Source organism: Hippocampus guttulatus, chromosome 1 (genome assembly GCF_054856545.1).
Source record: "Hippocampus guttulatus isolate MCC_2025c chromosome 1, RoL_Hgut_1.0, whole genome shotgun sequence".
Classification (NCBI taxonomy): domain Eukaryota; kingdom Metazoa; phylum Chordata; class Actinopteri; order Syngnathiformes; family Syngnathidae; genus Hippocampus; species Hippocampus guttulatus.
The window spans coordinates 7,690,073-7,710,890 of record NC_141261.1 but is presented as its reverse complement, the minus strand read 5'-3'; the positions used below and the strand labels follow the sequence as shown (position 1 = coordinate 7,710,890).

Genomic DNA, 20,818 nt, shown 5'->3' with positions numbered 1-20,818 from the left:
AACTCAAACTTCAAGCTCTTAAATTTCTCGACACCCAACTCATCTAAGCATGCGTTCGGCCTGCTGCGACATAAAAAAGGACACTACCCTAATTAAGTTGAAAGCACAACTTTGCGCAAAATGTTTGAAAACGCGTTGAGGCGGTGTGGCGGCTACTTCCAATTAGACGACGCTCTTTGATAGTTTCAGTGCGGACAATGTATAGTATAGGCAAAACTGTTGAACAACGTCACTGCTGAATGGGGAAGGTTGAAAGGGTTAAGCGAGTTTTAATGACGAATAACGAAGGGCTACATGGTGAAAGCATTTCAGTGGTTGATGTTACTATTGTGAGGTCCTTACCACAAACGTGAACGGCCTAGGAGAAAGGGCCCTGTAGTCATTAACGCAGTTTCTCACGCACACCTCGACCTGAGCCTCTTGTACTCTGTATCCTGTTGCATCATTCAGCAGACACACTATTCTGTTGGTGGAGGGATGACAGCAAGAGGGAGAATGAGCTCAGAGTGAAATAAATCGTGAAAGCGTACACGTTTGTGAACAGAATAGAGTTGATCACATTATATCAATAAAGACAAACTGTTAACATGAACATTTTCATTCCCGCAACTAATCAGAGATTGAAAAAAAGCCAAGATGGTTTTCAACAACAACAACAACAACAAAAAAAGTAAACTTGGGAGCGCAGTAACATTTCAGACTTTCAAAAGCTCAAATTGGATAACCGCAAGCACAACTCAATCAAACAAGAATTGACAGTAACCTACACATTTGAATAATGTTTTTATGTCCGTGCTTGTGACCAGTTCTCAGAGCTTTGTTATAACTGCAACGGTTGTGAAGGCGCTATATACCGTAAATAAAACTATATTATATTGTATTACCTTTAGCCTGGCACCATCTAGTGGATGCATAGTGCAACCACAGCCACGACTGTAACTTCTATTCTCTGCGCCTTATAATGAATGCGTTGTGCCCTATGTGTATGAAAACCGTTTTAAAATAGGCTATTCATTCAAGGTGCGCCTTATAATCCGAATCACCTTGTAGTGCAGAAAATACGGTAGTTTCATCATTATTTTATCATAAAAATATAATTTATTTGTTCCTGTCTACATGTGTTATAAAAATTATATACACAAACAAGCCAAAATAGTACAGATAATGACAATACAATCATAACCTTCTTGGTGGAGGTTTAAAAAAAAAATACTGTGGCACCACATACATTTCCCATATCCAATAACCACGCCCTTTTTTTCCCTCATCATGTATGCTTTGAAGATCACCACAATCTAGAATGAACACTCAAGTCACCTCATCCATGGACAGTATGTTGTTGCTGTACCAAAACACAACAGTCAGTGTAATATATTGGTGTTTCATTGTCTGAGCGTGTGAGCAAAATGACAATCAAACCGTGTGACTAAAAGGACACAAATACAAAAACATACAGTACATGTGAAGAGGAAGCGGAATGTCAAGATATGGAGGTTAATTGAAGTGTGTGTTTTATTCAAAATTGAAATGCGTTCTGCTATCTCCACATGCTTGCTTTTCCGACTAACTGGGCCAGTGAGAGATGTTCCGATTTGCCTGAACGCAATTCCTAAACTGTGCAGAACCCTGCAGAGGAGTAAATGTCAGGATAAAGGGATGTGAAAGTCAGGGGAAGCACATATATAGGGAGTAATGGAGGGGAACAACAGATGGAATCCTATTATCGTCACGCACAAAAATCTGATGTCTCATTGGGTACGTCTCGGTTGTGTCAACTAATAAATTGTTATGAATTGAAGAGGGGAATGCAGGATTCATTTTGGTCAATTTTTACTAAATCATGCATTTTAGGTCAACTGAAAACTCTAAATTGCTGTTAGGTGCAAATGTGAATGTGAATACTTTGTAGCTGAAGACAGAGCTCCAGCTCTGCATCAATCTACAGATGAATCCATCTTCTCTTCAATCGTTGTGAAAATGCAGTGAGTTATGACAAACGCCTTTGTGATTGCACCTGAAATGATACAATGTAGGAGTCTGTCCTCCAATTTACCTCTCGGCGCTCAGGTATTCGGTCTCGATGGGGATGCAGGGCACCTTGCCTAACCTGACGCCCATCTGGATGTCTCTGAAGTGTAGACCCAGGTTTTCTCCAAGGATGGTCACCCTGGTCCCCCCTTGGCGGGGTCCTGTGTCAGGAAATAACTGGAGCGAGCGAGAGAGAGAGAGAGAGAATTCATTCAATATATTTCACTCTCATCTCCTAAGTCAGTGTTAAAAATAGTCTCAATGATGCCCGTGACCTGACATTTCAAGGATGCGTCACATTAATACACCCATGGCCACACATATTAAACCCACTCCAGACAGCCCCATCGATCCGCAAGAAGCACACGCACCATAAATAATTGCAGATACCTGGTAATTGGCGATGCAATAAAGACAGATATTGCTATTTGTTAAATAAAACACTCTCAAAGTAAACCAGAGGGAGGAGAAACAAGTCGATGACATACACAAGCAAACCAAAGCAACCATCTCGGGGCTTCAGTGAAAGCGAAGACCAAGGCTGTGGTGGGATAACACTCGGTGGTGCTTCTTGAAACCATAATGTGATTTATCATGCCGAATTATGACGCGTAACAAGGACAGGTGTGGCATGACAAAACAAATACAGTGACGGATGGATGGTGGTTACCGCTCACACATACACACTATGAACCAGGACCAGGTTTACACATGCGTCATCCTTAACAAGCATCGTGAGGTAATTATGTGTAATCTGTCCATTGCCCTGTGCTCCACCACTGCTCGGCAGATCTGTGGGTATGCGCTCTCTCTCTCTCTCAAATTCAAAATTAGTAAATACATTATAACAGGGGTGTCAAACTCATTTTTTGTCGCGGGCCACATTGTAGTTACAGTTTCCCTTAGAGGGCCGTTATGAATTTTGGGAAACCATGTAAATGTTTAATCACCTCCACATATTACATATACAGCGCACAACAAATGGATGAATAACTAGTTTTAAAATCAGAAGTCAAGTATAATGACTGCTATTGTGGATTACATATGACAATTTGAAATTTTGGTTCAGACTTTAGCAAGCATCATGGAACTTGACATGGTTGATTTGCTGTCGCGGACCACATAAAATGATGTGGCGGGCCAGATGTGGCCCCCGGGCCTTGACTTTGACATCAGTGCATTATAAGAACTAAACAAAGAAGGCTTTAACTGGTACCGTTATAGGAATATATAGGTTACATGGCTTGAAGGGTAATTTCCAAATAAAGAGCTCATATACATACCGTACCAAATTGAAGCAAATTACAGAATTGCACTCATAGGCCACTGGGCAGTGAAATTAATTGTGAATCTGGCTTGTCTCGTATGACCTCACATCAATCTTTACCACAATTAAAAATTATTTAAACTGTGCAAGGCCAGCAGAGTTCACGTAATCATCTCAGAAATGACAGAAAACACGCCAAAATTTCACGATTCCAAAAGAAATTAGGTTAAAAAAAACTCACAATCAAATAAACATCAATCGGGCTTTCACTTCGCAGTGCTAGATTGATGTAACACTGAGTAACGATATGGCTACTGTGCCAAGGCCAAAGCCAAGGAGCCAACATGTACTTGTTTTAATAGCAACGCATTAAAATAAAGCAGCTTTCATTCTCTGTGAAGGACACCAAGAAGAATTTTTTGTGACCTCGGGGGCTTCACCAAAGACAGCTGACGCAATGGCCTATCAGAGTTGCCCAGCCTTGGATCTCTGCAGGTAACCACACACCCTTCAAATGATGATGATGATGATGGGATTAAGATGTGGCGCTGAATGAGGCCACATTATATTGGTATTAATGGTGTCTTCCCCGCCCCCACCCTCCCACAAAAAAGTGCATATTCACAGCATTTTTTGAAGTACTATTATTAATATTATTGGATGATTATTAGTATTCATCCATTCATTTTCTAATCCGTTTATCCTCACAAGGGCGTGCTGGAGCCTTTCCCAGGTGTCTTCGGGCAGCAGGCGGGGTACACTCTGAACCGGTTGCCAGCCCACGACAAGGCACACACAGACAAACGGTCATCTGCGCTCACAATCACATCTAAGGACCAGTTAGAGTGTTCCATTAACCTGCCGTGCCATATTTTTGGAATGTGGGAGGAAACCGAAGTACCCGGAGAAAACCCACGCAGGCACGGGGAGAACATGCAAACAGGAACGCCGGAGCCGGAATCGAACCCTGCACCTCTGCACCGTGAGGCCGACGCGCTAACCAATCGACCGCCGTGCCGCCCACAAATTTCATTGAGTAATATTTTGATATGTAGCTTATGATATAGATTTACAGTGTAAATACGTGGAATCAAACAAAACAAATTTTTCATTTTTCTGTTCCAGTTACTATTATATACAATATGAAGGGCTTGACAAGTTTAGGTAATTCTGAATTCTTTCTTCTGAATTCAGTATTTCTCAAGAAACTGTGCAAAAAGTGGATTACTTTTTGAATGACTTTTTAAAATGTTATTTTACCTTGGTAATCTTGGGATGGGTGCATCGGCTGTTCCCAGATGCAGCATGCATCCAGCCTCCCCCATCAATCAACTGCAGCGGGAGGTGGGAATTGAAGCCAATCGTACATTCCTGTCTCAGAGAGCACTTCTTTTCCTGGACGCACCAACCGCACTCGAACCGGGGGTCTGCCTTCAGACACATGCCACAGCTATCCCGCAGTGCTCTGCACTTATACAGGTGGGCTGGATAGCAAAACAGAGTGACAAAACAAGACAAGCATGGAAGACAATGCCGTTATTCCCTGAAAATTGTCCATTTCACAGTACTGTAAAACCTCCTTAAAAATATCATAATTACTTGATTCAACAAACACTTGCTGATTGTCGGCCAGCAGGTGTATGGTTAATATTCATTACACTCCGTCAAAAAAGAAAAGAAAAAAAGGCAAACCCAGTGCAAAGAGAGCAGACCATTGACATGACCAAAGACAGTCTTGTATTATTAGCCTCAAATGAGCAACACTAATTCTTTCATAAAACATTGTTCTGTTTCAAATGCACTTTTTTGTGTGTGTGTGTGTGTGTGTCTCTCTCTCTCTCTCTCTATCTATATATATATAGCAGCCAATTAGGCAGACAGGAATTGAAAGCGCAGTCTGCAACTGAGTCGTCAAATCCATTTTGTCTCATTTGCATCAAGGCATAACTTAACTTCATTGATCAAAGTGTTGACAGATAATCAAATGCTTTGTGATTGATTCTTAATTGAAACTCGTAATTGCACTCTTAATTGAATTGATTTGTCATGCCCGTCAGTAACTCAGCTTGTACTAAGACTTTTTCCCCCTCCCCATGCGGTTTTAATAGAGAGGTCCTGGTTTATTTGAAGATTTTTGGGGTTGTTGAATGATTAAGTTAGGTTTAAAACTATTTATATTACTGAATAAGTAATTGGTAAAGGGCGTTTAAGTCCTTAAAGTCCTTGCAACACTATTGAACAAGAAATGGTCGACATAAATATATTTAACGTTAATCTCGCCGAACACCGTGATGATAAAAGTCAAATGCAAAATAAGAAAAAGAAATGGTTTCTCCAGATAATGTCTTTTAACGTCCAAGATAAATTGATCATTTATTGCGTATAAATGAATTCCGTTAACTCCTCGAAGTGGAAAAAGTCATTCGAAATAAAAATGAACACAAATAACCTTTAACAACTGAGAAGAAGCGGCTGATGAAAGGAACTCACCATGTGTGTTGAGTGTGTGCGTCATCATATTATATTGGTTTAAAAACACACCATTAAAATGAACATCTTGTTGTGGTTAAAATAACAGAGACATTTAAAACAAATAAAGTGGACCCGGACATTGGAGAAAAATCTCTTTTCCTCTCTCTCTTCCTCGCACAGAGTGGAAGACTTCAAAGTGGGCTCCGTTCGAATCCGTCTGCCGCAGCCTTGGCCTTCGCGCACCCTAATCTGATTAGCGATGGTTTAGCTTAAAAGTAGCATAACGCTAATTAATCTGAGGCAAATGTATGATTTAATTAACATCTCCACTTCACACTAGGGCAAAGCTGGGCAAGCGCCCATAATACTCCTCCTCAAACGGATAATACAGTAACACGGCTCGGATGTTGAAAGAGAAAGAGAGGGGATGGAGTGCCGAGGGATTAATGGAGGGTGGGGAGAAAAAAAAGGAGGAGAAGGTCTTTATGCGGTGAGTGAGCAAGGACGACTGCAAAATGTTCCGCTGCTCCAAGGCCCTCCTCCGCTTCTCAAATTTGTGTTGTGGCGACCACCCTATTGAGTGGACCTTTAGTCGCAAATTTAATAGATGCTTGCCAGGCAGCTCTCAAACTCTCCTGATCCAATGGAATGATTGGAGCACACGCTTAGTGGATAAGGACAAGCATAATTTCCACCTTCATATGTAAATGCAGCCATGTTTCTTTATGCATGAATTGTGGGAGTGTTGTTTTGTGGTTTCAGATTGCTGTCGCAACTCGTGCCGAAAAATAATTTCTGGATTTAAGTGAGAGAGAGAGAGAGAGAGAGAGAGAGAGCAACAGCTGGCCACCAGCCACCACCAGATATCCAGAGCACATATATATTGTGTTTTACAATAATACTAAATCATATTTACAACTTCACATTTACAAATGAAAGAAATAGTGAGGCTTGTGGGAGAAATGTTCACTAGCCCTGCTAAGATTGGGTACAGTCACGGCGGCAGCTCGTTGTCACCCTCTGGGAAATTGTCAGTATTTAGTCAGTGGGTTCCCAAAATTGTACAGGTGATGTAATAGACTAAGGTAAAACGACTTATTTTTAATGCCCGTGATAAAGATTGCCGAGCACATGCCCATTTGAAGACTTTAAACCGATTAAGATTTGACATGAGAAGGATACGGAACGCAAACCGCAGAGGAGAATGTTTTCAATGAAATAGTGCAGACAGAATAATTAGGTTACGACCTATAAGCAACTCATTTGCAAGTTATCTGCAAGATGAACTGCCTATCTGACTCCTGTCAGAAGTGGGCCAGACAGAAGGCTTAGGACGCAATTAACACGGCCACTTTTTCCATCTAAAAATAGAAACTGAATAGGAGGGAGGGACAGAAACAAACAACAGAAATGTTAGTAATTCTGAATCTGTATGCAGATTTGAAGCAAATATCTGTGTGACACACTTGAGAGCCCGACTTATGTTATCTTGTGTAATGGGACGTTAGAATTCATTAGCCTCTGCAGCGCAATATATTACACTTGAGAAAGAATTCTGAATGCGTAATTGTTTTCCACTTCATGCGCAAAGAGTCATTAAAATAATAAATGCCATCCTTCATCCAATTTTTGGATTTTCTTTCTCACCTCCTTAATTCTCATCTTCCCCGTCTGCCAGTGCGCTGCGTATTTATCAAGCTGTTGTCTGTCCACCCTTCATTCTCACCCATCGTTTGTTCCACTGCTCGCAGGTTTCTTCCATTTGTATATCGGTCTATCTCACATCTATCCGGTTCATTTGGTTGCGATGGATGTTTGCTCTGAAACAGTCCTAACCATTCATCTCATGCTTTCTCACCCCTTTTCATAACTGAGAGTACGGCCGTGTTTTCACAAATTCAAGGATCACGGTCAGCTTGATTTTTTGATGGAATCTTTAAGCTAAATCATTTTTTTAATGAACTCAGCGAGGCAGTGGGTACAAAAATATTTAGAACCCAAAATGAGGACGAGGCAATTGTGAATTTCTTCTATTTTTTATTTTTTTTAAACAAAGGATACAACATGTAATGAAGGTAGCCGCCCATAACATGGTCCATATTACCGTATTTTCCTTACTAAAAGGCCCACTGGATTATGAGGCGCACCTTCAATGAATGGCCTATTTTGTAATTTTTTTTCATATATTGGGCGCACCGCATTATAAGACGCAATCTACAATGCATCCACTAGATGGAGCTACGCTCAAGGAAATGCCAACAGAGCATTACACTACACTACACCCTGATCTATATAGCGACGATCAGATGTCAGTTAAATGTATTTAATAAAGCAGCGACACAGTTCACTTCACCAACAGCAAGTTATAACATTGATTCGTTAACGTTGATCTCTCTTGCTGCTGCTCTATTTCCATGTTCAACTGCGAAAACAATCGCCTTAATTAAGTTTGAACTCTGTGATGTAAGCATGTCTCTAGCAAGGAGACATTTTGGGGTCGAAATATTACCATAATGACCATACACAAGGCGCATCGGATTTTAAGGCTCACTGTGAGCTTTTAAGAAAATGGAAGGCTTTTAGGTGCTCGTTTTAGTGCGGAAAATACGGTACATTAAAATGTGCACCTCTGGATAAAATGCATATAAAAATAACCACAATCTCCAAACCGATAATCCACCCTGACCACAAAACCACAACTATAATCCGAACCCTAAAACCTAATTTAAACCCGTACACCAGGGATAGAGAACTCCGGTTCCTCGAGAGCCATAGTCGGCCTGTTTTAGATCTCTCCCTACACCAACGCACCCGATTCAATGCGATCAGCGCATCAGCAAGCTCTGTAGAAGCCTGAAACGATCATGATCAATTGAATCGGGTGTGTTGGATTAAGTAGAACTCTGTGGGTAACCTTACCATTATAAAAAATAAAAATAAAATCAAAATATAAGAGTTGATGGTGTTGGTGTTTTACCTTGGATGTTGAAGGGATTGTCGATGACAAAGTTTCCATTCCACAGCACGGAAAGGTCAACTGGGAGGTCACTGATGTCACTGCCCTCGTAGTCATACTGATCAACAAAAAATAGACAGAGAGAGTCACCTGCACGGGTGAATCCTAAAACAATTCATTTGTGATTCATTTCTGGCTTGTTGGTGGCAGAGAGTTATGCAGCATGGCCATGCAGAGACTGACCAAAATAGAAACATTTCGTAAACACATAACATGCATACACACACACATACAAAGGGAAATGACAGAAGGGTTTTCGCTGGATGGGCATTGCGAGAATGTCATGGGAATGGGAGGTAAGAGGCAAAGACAACAGCAAAATGAAAGAAGAGAGGAAAAAGGTGAGGCATCAAACAGTGGTAAACGTGTGAGAAGGGATTCACTCACACTTGATAGAGCGGCCGAGCGAGAGTGGAGGGAAAGATGCGATAGGGAGGGAAAGTGTAAAGTGGAATTGGCGTTTTCCATTAGCTCACTGACACACTTAATTTGGTAGACCGAACTTGACCACTCCAAATGCTTGATGGCGCTTGCACCCATTTATGATGCAGACTTCTCCAGCACACCCCAACTGTCTTTGTGCTCGTATCCCCGTTCCCCCTTATCCGGTTGGGACGCTCACCCGGGACACTCACACGAGGCGGGATGCTTTTATTAGCATTGCCGCAACGTCCCCACTGGTTAAATACTTGCTTAAAACTGGCAGTCAACAGTGAAACAATAGGACCCTCCGAGGCCAGGCACCCATTAAACTTTCAGGGATTTCACTTGTTTGCTGTCACCAAAAACACTGGGTGGACTTGTTCTCTCGTCGGCTTCTGCCTACCCCGGCGGCCCGCCACATCATGCTTTATTCATACGGTCACATGCTTTAAAAATGCCAACACAGACCACACCGCGGCACCATGTCACATTGCAATCACCCACGGTCTAATCGGCTTTCTGGGGGCCACTCGTGAAGAAAAAAGGCAGTCAAGGCAGTGAAAAGCAGGTTTCTGACATGCAGTTTTTGCACTAAAGCTGATGATAATTCATGTGGATGGTCTGAACTTGACCACAATCGACTCAAAGTGGCTCTTCAACCTTCATTTATGTTTCAGGGGATTTTTCTCAATATGAATTAATTCATCTCAGACGATTCTAAAATATTGAAATGCGGCGCAGGTGTGTGGTGACATGTTAGCATTAATAATTGTCGTGTAAGAATAGAAATAAGTTCACGGTTGTCAACAATAAAGCTCAAAAACAAAAACTGGTCTGAGTCCTGAGGCTCCAGCGGTTACGCACTCTAAAGACAGGTCGGAATTAGAGTAGATTTTTTGTTTATTGATGTGCAGAAAATAACTCATTGCTTCACTCACTTAATTTGGACTATTAGAAGCTATTCATAGAAAAAACTCCATCATATTTCATTTTAAAAGGTGAACATTTTTTTAGGGTTCATGCTGGTAGATGAAGAGATGACGGTCTCTGTTTAAATGCGTTGAGGAAAATCTTAAAATGTGCTGGTAGTATTGAAAATATTCACGGTTAGTCATAAACTGCCAAAGGAATAAAAAAACAACAACATTTGATTTCCACAATTTCTACACAATTTTGTGACAGTGTTTCAAAATGATGATTTGAGCCATCACATCTGAAACAATCGTGATGACGGCTTGATACGTTTCGGCTAGTTAACCTCGCTTACCATTAAAGCTATTTTTCGTCCGTTCAAGACCCATCCCTATAAAACTTGTGTGTCCCTGGTGGTCTCTATTCGGTTAAAAGTCTTCTAGTGGCGGGCTCCAGCGAGGGAAAAGTTAGAGTTCTGAACCCCCGCTCCTCCCAAATGAGAGGTCCCTCTGCCTGGCTCTGTGTCCTTCTTCTCCTCCCTTGAGCGCCGAGAGCTGCTGGAGATGAGTAATCAAACTCATTACTGGAGCCTCTGGCCAGCGCCTGCATGTCACTGCATGTAATTAATCTACCTGAGCCAAACATACAGTTGCGGGGCCCCTGAGGGAAAAAAGACGAGAGGAGAGCAGGCTGGTGGGAAAGAAATGTGGCAAATTCAGGGGAGCTAAGCTCAGGGAGAGCTACAGGGCAAATTAGTGGGGGAATACGAATTTGGCAGAGAGGACATTAAAACGATGAGGATAGCAAAAGAGGACAACGAACTGAAAGAGAGTACAACGATGATGAACAGTGAACAACGACCCCTGCCAATAAAAAGTGTTTTAAAGGCAGAGGAAGCAGATTGTAGAGAGGAAGTTATTGAGAGGTGTGGCAAGGAGAGGGGCAGGAGAGGTTGCTTTGGGACACGCGAAGTACGTGGTGAGCAGAAAAAACGTTCGCCGGCCTCATTACAGGGACACTGCAAGTTGGCTCGGGTTCATTCGCTATCTGCCCCGGCGCTCGTTTACTCTCCCACTTCATGAATCGTCTCTATGGATTGCATGTCTCTGCAGAATGTGGCGACAGATACTGTACTGCATGCGTGCATGTGTGTGTGTGTGTGTGTATCCTATCGAGTGGGGAGGACTGCCGAATTTCACCAAAGCGGAGCAGCCGCGTGGCGAGGGGGGTTGAAAAGTTGAGTTTGTTTGCACGCCCTCATGTAATTAGTCATCTTGGCAGATACCTTGAGAGTGCGTTCCAAATAGACTTCAAGTAGTCTCTTTACTTTCGAGGGACTTTTTTCTGCCACTCTGATTCGACTTTTCGAGCGTCGTAAGATTTTGCGATGCAATTGGCATTTTGCACCAACACCCACCACTAGTTCAGCCTCCATCAAAGAAAGACAACATTGTGGTAGTAACATCAGCGAAAACATCAGAGGGGCTAACAAACTCATAACAACAGCGTGGACAATTATTTCAGGACCACGCGTAAACTGCTCAGTATAATAATTAAAACGGAATGCTCAAAATAACTGATTTTAACCACAAACTTGTGGACAATACAACCATGTCAGCATTTTATTTTCATTTTGTCTGACACTTAGGACACACCGTGTTTAGCCCGGCAGTGTGGAGGACAGACCAAAATCGCATACACGCTGGGAGATTGAAAAAACAAAAAAAATGAAATGAAATGAAAGCAAAACATCATGATCCTGTTTTGTGTCTGCAGCATGTGACAGAGGATGGCCTTCCCTCCAGCATGCACACTTGCTGCCAATGTTTTCATCAAGTTAGCCATGTATTTAAGGAGTGCCTTATTGCCAAATCTCTGTCGGTGTCATGTTTCGGTTTGTGACCAACAGGTGGCACTGTGGGGCTTTTCACTGCAGCTGCACACCTGTTGGTCGTTCGGTAATTAGTGGCATAAAAGGACTGCCGCCCGACCACTCATTTTCGGGTCATTGATTGTTTCCGTTTGCTCTTTACTGCTGTCATGTTTGTTTGTTTGTCATGTTTAGGTCATGTTTCTGTTATTGATAGTTTTGAGCTTCAGTCATGGTTTTTGTTTGATACTTTGGACTTTGTTTGTTTAGGATTTAGTTTTCTGTGTTTTATCAATACACCCTGCTCCTCCCCCTTGCCTGCTTTTTGAGGTCTACCACCACCTCGCAAACGTGACAGTCGGATTATTGACCTTGTTTGCTCCTATTGCTCAAGTGTTGTTTTCTCGACCTCTCGATCTCTTCATTGTTATTTTTGCTCTCTAGTACCTCGTTAGTATATATTGATATTATTTTGTCTTTGATCTTACTCTTGTTTTGTTTTGGTGTAACTGGACTCTTGTCATTTCTGTTGGATTGATTATTTTTAGTCATCATACATTCGCTTATGCCTGACATGATAAATTGATTATGCTTGCAAAGAAGAACGCTTATGCTTTTAATAAAGATACATACTTTATTATGTACTCACATTTTATCCATTATATACTCACTTTTATAATCAAGAATGCTTGGTGCACTGTGTGGAAGTTTAGGGACGCAACCACCTTTCCGAGGACGTGGTTGGGACGAGATAAGTGTTAAGACTAAACAGTGAGCAAGGGTGAACAGTGAATGGAGCCATCAACACCAGCTGCGGCGTGATGTTTTTGTGACAATTGCACACATGTACGTAATTTGCACTCACATACACACACATAGTCAAACAAGTTCAGTGTGTGTTCAACAGCCCCCACCCTTTAGGTTGGACACACCTATGTAGTAGCTTTCCCAAAAATGTCAGGTTTATCCAATTTGACACTCAGGAATAAACAAAAGGAGGAGACAGGAGACTCGATTCTGGTACCAGGAGGGAACGAGGAGAAGCAACGAGGTTTGTTGAGAAGGGACTCTTTCAACGTTGATTGAGTGTTTGCGCGCCGGCAAAAAAAAGACGTGGTCTTTTTAAGCCGCAAAGCCCTGAGCCATACTAGTCCCTATCAGGCATATAGACCGGCAAGTCTCATAAACTGGTGAGGGCGACGGTGTCCTGCACGTGCTTAAACTCCGTGTGTAAATAATGTGTATTAATGTTTTTCCTGGCTCCTTGTGACCAGCGATTTCTCTTTATACTTTGTCGGTGCGCTTTTTCTTGTAAATAAACATTTTTGTTCCGGGTTTTGTTTGTGTCTACGTTTGTGGGATCCAATCACCATTCAGTTTGTCCATGAGCTATGTCAACACATTTGTTAGACTTATGTTTGTACTGACGTGTGCAAATGTTTGGCCACTTATGATACGATCTCTAAAATAATACACCATAAGTTTCTTTATTGTGCTACGTTTGCATGATGACTTGAGTGATTCTGATGAAGGCAGGGCACCATCGGCACTTCATGGTGACTCTCTCTCTCTCTCTCGTACGCACACGCACATACACACCTGCCGGCAGAGTAGGTGTAAGTGCAATAAATCATGTTAAGCAGGTCACTGGTTGTTACTGACACCACAGTCTCGATAGACTGCGTGATTAGGAAGTGGATCGTGTGGAGGATCAGCCATACGCGTATATACATTATGTTGGGCTCTGAAATATCTCAACATGATTTCTGGATCCTTAGTGTGTGTGCAAGTCGGATGTGTGAGTGCTGGAGAGCGGGGTAAGTAATGAAACAACGAAACAGAAAGATTGAATGGACAGGGGAACTGCCAGCTAATTTTTGCGATGATTTATTGCACGTGACTCCCCCAGACACAACCTGCTGTGATACATAAACATACAATCCCTGCCGTCCCCCGGAGAATACTGAACACAATGGTAACAGTGAGCAGGTTATCAATCATAACGGGTGTTATATACCGTCCGTTTAGTGCGCTATAAAACAAGCTTTCAGTTTCTTTTTGCCATTTAATACTCTCACACGCCACTGGAATTAAAATGTACACACCAAGTCTCAGAGCACTCACACTAATTTTAATTGTATGAGTTCAGTACTAATTTTCTATGGTTATTATCACGAAAGCACGTAATGTTACTTTGTATTTGCATTACCGTGAAGCCTTAAGAGTGAATGGCAACATATTTTGACTTCATTCCAAAAGAGCCTAATTGCAACATGGCATGGAGAAAAAAATGATAATTTGGTTAACTTTTACTTATTGCTCTGTGGCGTGGTCATTTGCAATCATTTACAAATGTAAACAATTTATTGAGATTTACAGAGACAAATTGTGGCATCCTGACATCTATCTGTTTCCTATTTAATGCCAGAAATTACAAACATAATTGGTGTCTTCACATAAACGAATGTCATTAATTATTAATAATGACTTCAGCTGTCCCCAACAAATCTTTTTCAAATTGATTATGCTCGCGATTATTCCACAATTTAATTGGGAAATCGTGTCACCTGAATTTGGTGGTTGACTAAGCAAAAATGTTCCATCATCATCATAATTACGTGGGCGGCACGGTGGTCGACTGGTGAGTACGTCCGCCTCACAGTGGGGTTTTTGCATGTTCTCCCCGTGCCTGCGTGGGTTTTCTCCGGGTACTCCGGCTTCCTCCCACATTCCAAAAACATGCATGGCAGGTTAATGGAACACTCTAAATTGTCCTTAGGTAGGATTGTGAGAGGGGAGGTCAATCCTTTCATTTATTTTTGAACATTCTGTCCGTGTGTACTCGCTTAACCTCATCCATCACACTCCTCATTGCTTCGTCATCTTTTGCTCCATCTCGTTGCAACTCTGCCCCGTGTGTATGCGTGTGTTTCCGTCAGCCGACAACAGCGCTGCAATTCATCATCATTTCATCTACGGCTCCCTTAATTGGATGCTATCACAGTCCCACCCGACGAGAAGCCTCATAAAACCACATAGCAGTGCTCTCGGGGTGTGTACACAACAACACACACACACACACACACACGAACGTAAGCACAATTTTACCCCTGTGTTTAAATTTGGTATTTTTATTTTTTGCATCCTGCAATGAAAGCATTTCTATTGTAAAACCGTATTACGCTGCGGAAGAATAAACAAATACTTTAATTTGGAAGATTGTGCAACATGATGGCGCAATGCAAGGCGTTCAGAATATCACATCTTTGGAGCAACTTGTAAGAGGCTTCCATTTACCATTTTGCTGGCTCAACCTGGCTGCATTAGAATCAAACAAAACAAAACTATACAAAGAAGAAGAAATGTAGAGTAAATGATTGAAATGATAACATTGGGTCGCCAAGTACGCTTAGTATTGTAGATACACGCAAATAATTGAGTTCTTCCATCTTTATCTTCAATGCTGTGCCAACATTTCCGATGCTGTTTTCTCCTTTGTTCCTTTTGAATGTGCGCAGCACTTTTTACAGCTCTGTTTTATTTGTGAAATGTTGTCAAACATCACGAGTACTTATTCTATGTTGGGTTAGTAATCGGAGTCATTTATCGCGATCTCCAACAAACCAAAATAGATTGCGCAAGAAATGATAAAGGGATTAAAATACAAGCTCAATGTCACTCAATGTAGTGGACTAAAAGCAACGTTAACAAAAACACATATGTTGCATCAAAGCTACTCTCCTAAGCTAAATTTATCCATAAAGGTACTGAAGTCAATTTAACGAACTAAATGTAGATGTTACCACCCACCTCTCAATTCAACAAGAATATGCATAGCAACTGAAACTACAAAAGAACAATGAGCAAGAAACAAGCAATACAAATTCATGTATATGTGTCTAATTAACAATGACTAACACGAATTAGCCTCCAGGAAATATGAACAAACACGTTGACAAAACGGATGAGACATAAGGGAGCCTTGATTCCATTTGCCTGATTCATAAACGTTAACATCCTTGCTATAAAGTCTGGAAGGGATAAAAAGTAAAAAAAATGAAAGTGGCTGAAATTTGGGCACATGTTACACATCGCAGTGGCGGGGGGTACCATTAGCTGGGGGAAAAAGAGTCTGACAAGTGCAAGAAAAGACAGCTGCCACATTCAGGGCTTAATGCAAGGTCTCCCAATCCGCTATTCAGTGCCTTGGCGCTAATATGTCATAATTGGTGTCACGTCTGCCTCACACCCCAATTGGAGCACAGGAAATCAATTTCAAACTTAAAGGGTCTGCTCCAATTGCTTGTAACCGCGACATTTTGACTGAAAGTGAAGATGGAGAAGTGGGAATGAAGAGAAAGCGAGTCGCGTTTGAACACGAAACCTGTGGCCACACACACACACACACACACATGAGTCACAGCTGTAACACTGCAAAGTGGCTGGAGAAAAAAATTCTACAGACAAATGACTAAGGAGCTGGATTTGATCAGCCTCAGATGTAAAGTTTTGAAGCATTTGTTTGACCAGGTTACAGAATATCCAAATACTGAACATTAAAGCTGAATCGGATTGGGAGCGATAGTGTCTACCGATGGTGAACAGTCACACAGTTAAAAAGTCACAAAATATGTTCTGTAATTGTTTGAAAATGTGTACCACAAACATCACACCAACATGGGAAAAAAATGGATGACTATCACTCCAATCCATTCATATACCGTATTTATATACGGTATATGAGGCGTAACTTCAATGACTACAAATACAATACAATACAGCTTTATTCATATAGCCCTTTCACAACCGCTGCAGCTGTAACAAAGCGCTGTTATCCATATATATATATATATATATATATATATATATATATATATATGGATAAAAATAATATTTATCCCTATATAAGGCACATTGGATTGTAAGGCGCACTGTCAGCTTTTGAGAAAATGGAATGCTTTTCGATGCATAAAATGCGGAAAATACGGTAAAAAATCTAAGGGACTTTACAATGCTTCCGCAACACCATCAAGCGTAACTGTGATTTTAGTAACTTAATTTCGAAACCACTCGTAAAATGTGTGAACTTGATTTTGTCCATCACCTGAGCAACTACACAGCCAATATTAATCAGGCCAAGATACTTTGGAAACTCTCTCCATTAAACTGGATAGCTTTGTGGATTTGATCTTGTTCATGTGAACAGGTGGGCGGTGCCTTACTGTGCTCTTCTGACACTGGATGCTTGTGCTGTTGAACCTCAGGGCTGGGACACTGAGAGTGTTGCCTTGAATGTGAAAAATACACTCGTAGTTCCTTTGTCCGGACTGTGGCTGGGGCAGGTTCTGTGCCAGGAGCGTGATTGGCCTCATAACTCCAGCAGGGATATAGATCTGAGTGGAGGGCAGGATTTGAGGACACTCCTGGAGATAAGAAAATTAAGAAGAAAGAGGTTGAGATGTGACCGGAAATGTAAGAGGGACTCTCAGTGAAGATAGAGATCTGGATGGACAAAGTGTTCTGCATAAAGTGCAGTAGTGGTGCGACATTCAAACACGGAGCTGATCGATACAAAACGTACTTTACAAGGCTTTTATATATCCGTTAAAACTGGAAGTCTTTTCTATGAGAATGTTCATTCATTCAAACATACCTTTTTTTGGAAGTCAAGTCTATGTATATTGCCATTATTCACACACATGTACGCATGCACACACACTCACACAAATCAATGGGCCTCAGGGGCCCACCATTATATATAAATAAAAAAGGAACACACTTCAAGTAAGTTTGTGCTTTTGCAGATTACACTGAATAAGATTAAAAACCATGCCAATATTTGTCATGAAATATAATTAAACAAAACCATTTTATTTCTCTAAGATATCATTGTATTTCGGGCGGCCCGGTAGTCCAGTGGTTAGCACGTCGGCTTCACAGTGCAGAGGTACCGGGTTCGATTCCAGCTCCGGCCTCCCTGTGTGGAGTTTGCATGTTCTCCCCGGGCCTGCCTGGGTTTTCCCCGGGTGCTCCGGTTTCCTCCCACATTCCAAAAACATGCGTGGCAGGCTGTTTGAACACTCTAAATTGTCCCCATGTGTGAGTGTGAGCGCGGATGGTTGTTCGTCTATGTGAGCCCTGCGATTGGCTGGCAACCGATTCAGGGTGTCCCCCGCCTACTGCCCGGAGTCAGCTGGGATAGGCTCCAGCACCCCCTGCGACCCTCGTGAGGATCAAGCGGTACAGAAGATGAATGAATGAATCATTGTATTTCTATGAAGAACAAGTGCCTACATAGAAACATTTTTGTCAGAAATCAAAATTTAATGTATCGCACGGGTTATCTTTTAGATTTGTCCCAAGCATTCCAGCATACAAGTCAATACAAGCACTATTAGAATGCTATGACTAGTGGCAAGTTCGTCAATTATCGCTTTATTATGCTCCTCATCATTCATTCCTTGAAAAAGCTCGTAACTCAAAAGACTCGTATCTAAATCATCTTTCCGCATTGAAATGAATGGTAATGCCTTTAATTTGTTCCACCCCTCCCCCCAAAAAACAAAAGAAAACAAAACAACAGAGAAAAACAATACAAAACAATAAATGTTGTTATGTGAATTGAATGAAAAATGTAATATTGTATTTTGCCATGACATGTTCAAAATGTCTTGGTGACAATCAAAATAGTGGTCAGTAAAAACCACCAAAACATTTGCCACTCATTGAGATTCCATCTTAAATGAGCACTTATTGGTCTTTTCCATTCTGCCAAATACACGTGTTCAAAACTAACTAAACACATGTTTAGTCGCTTTATTGCTTATTGTAACTTTCATAAGAACTTTCTCCCAGCGGATAGCTCGTATTTGATGGAGACAACAGGAAGAAGAATAAAAAAAACAGAAAGAAGAGAACAAATCGATGTGGTAGCTGAAATGAAGCAGATTGTCAACAAGAACGGCCGACTGTTCGAGTCTGGAGTATTCACAGGTGGTGATACAACAGTGATGGACTGCCGCTATGCCTCAAGGCTCTAATAGAATGAAAAAAGCGACACCGCATGTGAGTGTGTTTGCGTGTATTGTGAGTGTGTGTGGCCAAATATGTGGGCTTGATGGTGAAGTATCTAGTTTGAAGTAGCAGCTATTGTTAACGTCGAAGGAGCATGTTCAAGCATCTGTTCCAATTACGACACGGAAATCCTGCATGGTTGATACACACAAGTCCACACAAACACACACTTATGCACAAACAAACAAAAAAAGTGCTGGCAGCAGAGGATTGTGGCGGGTGTTTCATCAGGAGTGGTGACAGGTGTCAGAGCTGAGTTTGCATCAGATGGTGGGGCACTGCTACACAACGAGACACACAACAATCTCCTCTGACTGGGGCATTCCTCAGGAGAGAATTCTCTGTTCTTTCGCTGCTCGCCCTCTGCGCACGTCCCTTTCCCTTTTGCCCTAAAGTGATCCCGATATTTTTACTTTTTCCCTGCCTGGATGATGATGCCCTTTGCCTTACCGCACCGCAAAATGTAACAGACGACATATCCCCGTGTTTACAAGGGTGGACCAACGTTCTGGTCCGTACTCAAGTTTTGACAACTGTTGCAACCAAACCAGAGGTGGTCATAATAAAATTAATGCTAATATCAACCTCACAGTGCAGAGGTACCGGGTTCGATTCCGGCTCCGGCCTTCCTGTGGGTTTGCATGTTCTCCCCAGGCCTGTGTGGGTTTTCTCTGGGTACTCCGGTTTCCTCCCACATTCCAAAAACATGCATGGCAGGCTGATTGAACACTCCAAATTTTCCCTAGGTGTGATTGTGCACGCGGATCGTTGTTTGTCTCTGTGTGCCCTGCGATTGGCTGGCAACCGGTTCAGGGTGTCCCCCGTCTACTGCCCGAAGACAGCTTGGATAGGCTACAGTACCCCCCCCCCCCCGCTACCCTTGTGAGGATAAAGTGGATCAGAAAATGGATAGATGGATGAATAGAAGTGAACTGACAAATCATGCAAATAAGTTACCGAATATGGCCCTTGACCTGGCTGAAAATATCCAGAAAATAATATGAGGTGGTTTAAAAAAAAAAAAAAAAAGTGACTACGGGAGAGCAGAATTAAACCTGTGGGTGAGCAGAATGTGCGGAGAGGTGAAGCACGGGGGAAGAAGAGGAAAAGAAGCAAGGTTGGCTTCATGGGAGCAATTCACTCATTTATTAAAGTGGGAGATGAGACCTGAGGAGGGCAAGTTGGAGCGCTGCTACATGGGACTCATCCGAATCGGTTTGAGCTAAATTAATTCCCACATGGTCAACACACACACACACACACACACACACACACACACACACACACACACACACACACACACACACACGCGTTCACCTCAATACACCTACTTCTATTCCACACCAGAGTTAATCTTGCCCTCTGGCACCATGAAGTCAGTTTGCACAGTCTTAGTTGTGGCGCATGTTTTACATTCGCCACAGGGCAAAACACTGACATTTTGATCCAAGTTGTGGAAGGTGAGCCCTCATCAGAATTGAGTTTCAAAACCACCCTGACTCCTGTTTCGCAACATGAAATTTGTTGTCTAACTATTCAATTTTACATTCACCCAGTTTAAAACTTTATTTTAATGCGGTGCAGTGGAGTTTTACTTTAATGCACTACATTATTTACTTTTCGAAGATGTACATTTTAAGTACAGTTTGGTTTTCATGAATACATTGGCATAAAAAAAAGATATATTTTACTTTTATGAGGAAAAGCTACATTTTAATTCATTTTTTTAAGTAGCCTTTGTAGCCTGTTTTCCTAC

The 20,818-nt window shown here is 41.8% G+C and overlaps 1 protein-coding gene across 2 annotated transcripts in view; it reads right to left on the bottom strand.

Moving 5' to 3' along the window:
* Positions 1-20,818, bottom strand: part of LOC147210234 (plexin-A1-like) — a 198,101-nt gene that overhangs the window by 40,425 nt on the left and 136,858 nt on the right. For both annotated transcript variants that reach the window (XM_086107232.1, XM_086107240.1), the window contains exons 10-14: positions 17,211-17,411; positions 8,745-8,841; positions 4,556-4,779; positions 2,054-2,205; positions 343-463 (exon numbers count right to left, since the gene is read on the bottom strand). In XM_086107232.1, coding sequence (XP_085963358.1) covers positions 343-463; positions 2,054-2,205; positions 4,556-4,779; positions 8,745-8,841; positions 17,211-17,411 — 795 coding nt within the window. The remainder of the gene's footprint in view (positions 1-342; positions 464-2,053; positions 2,206-4,555; positions 4,780-8,744; positions 8,842-17,210; positions 17,412-20,818) is intronic.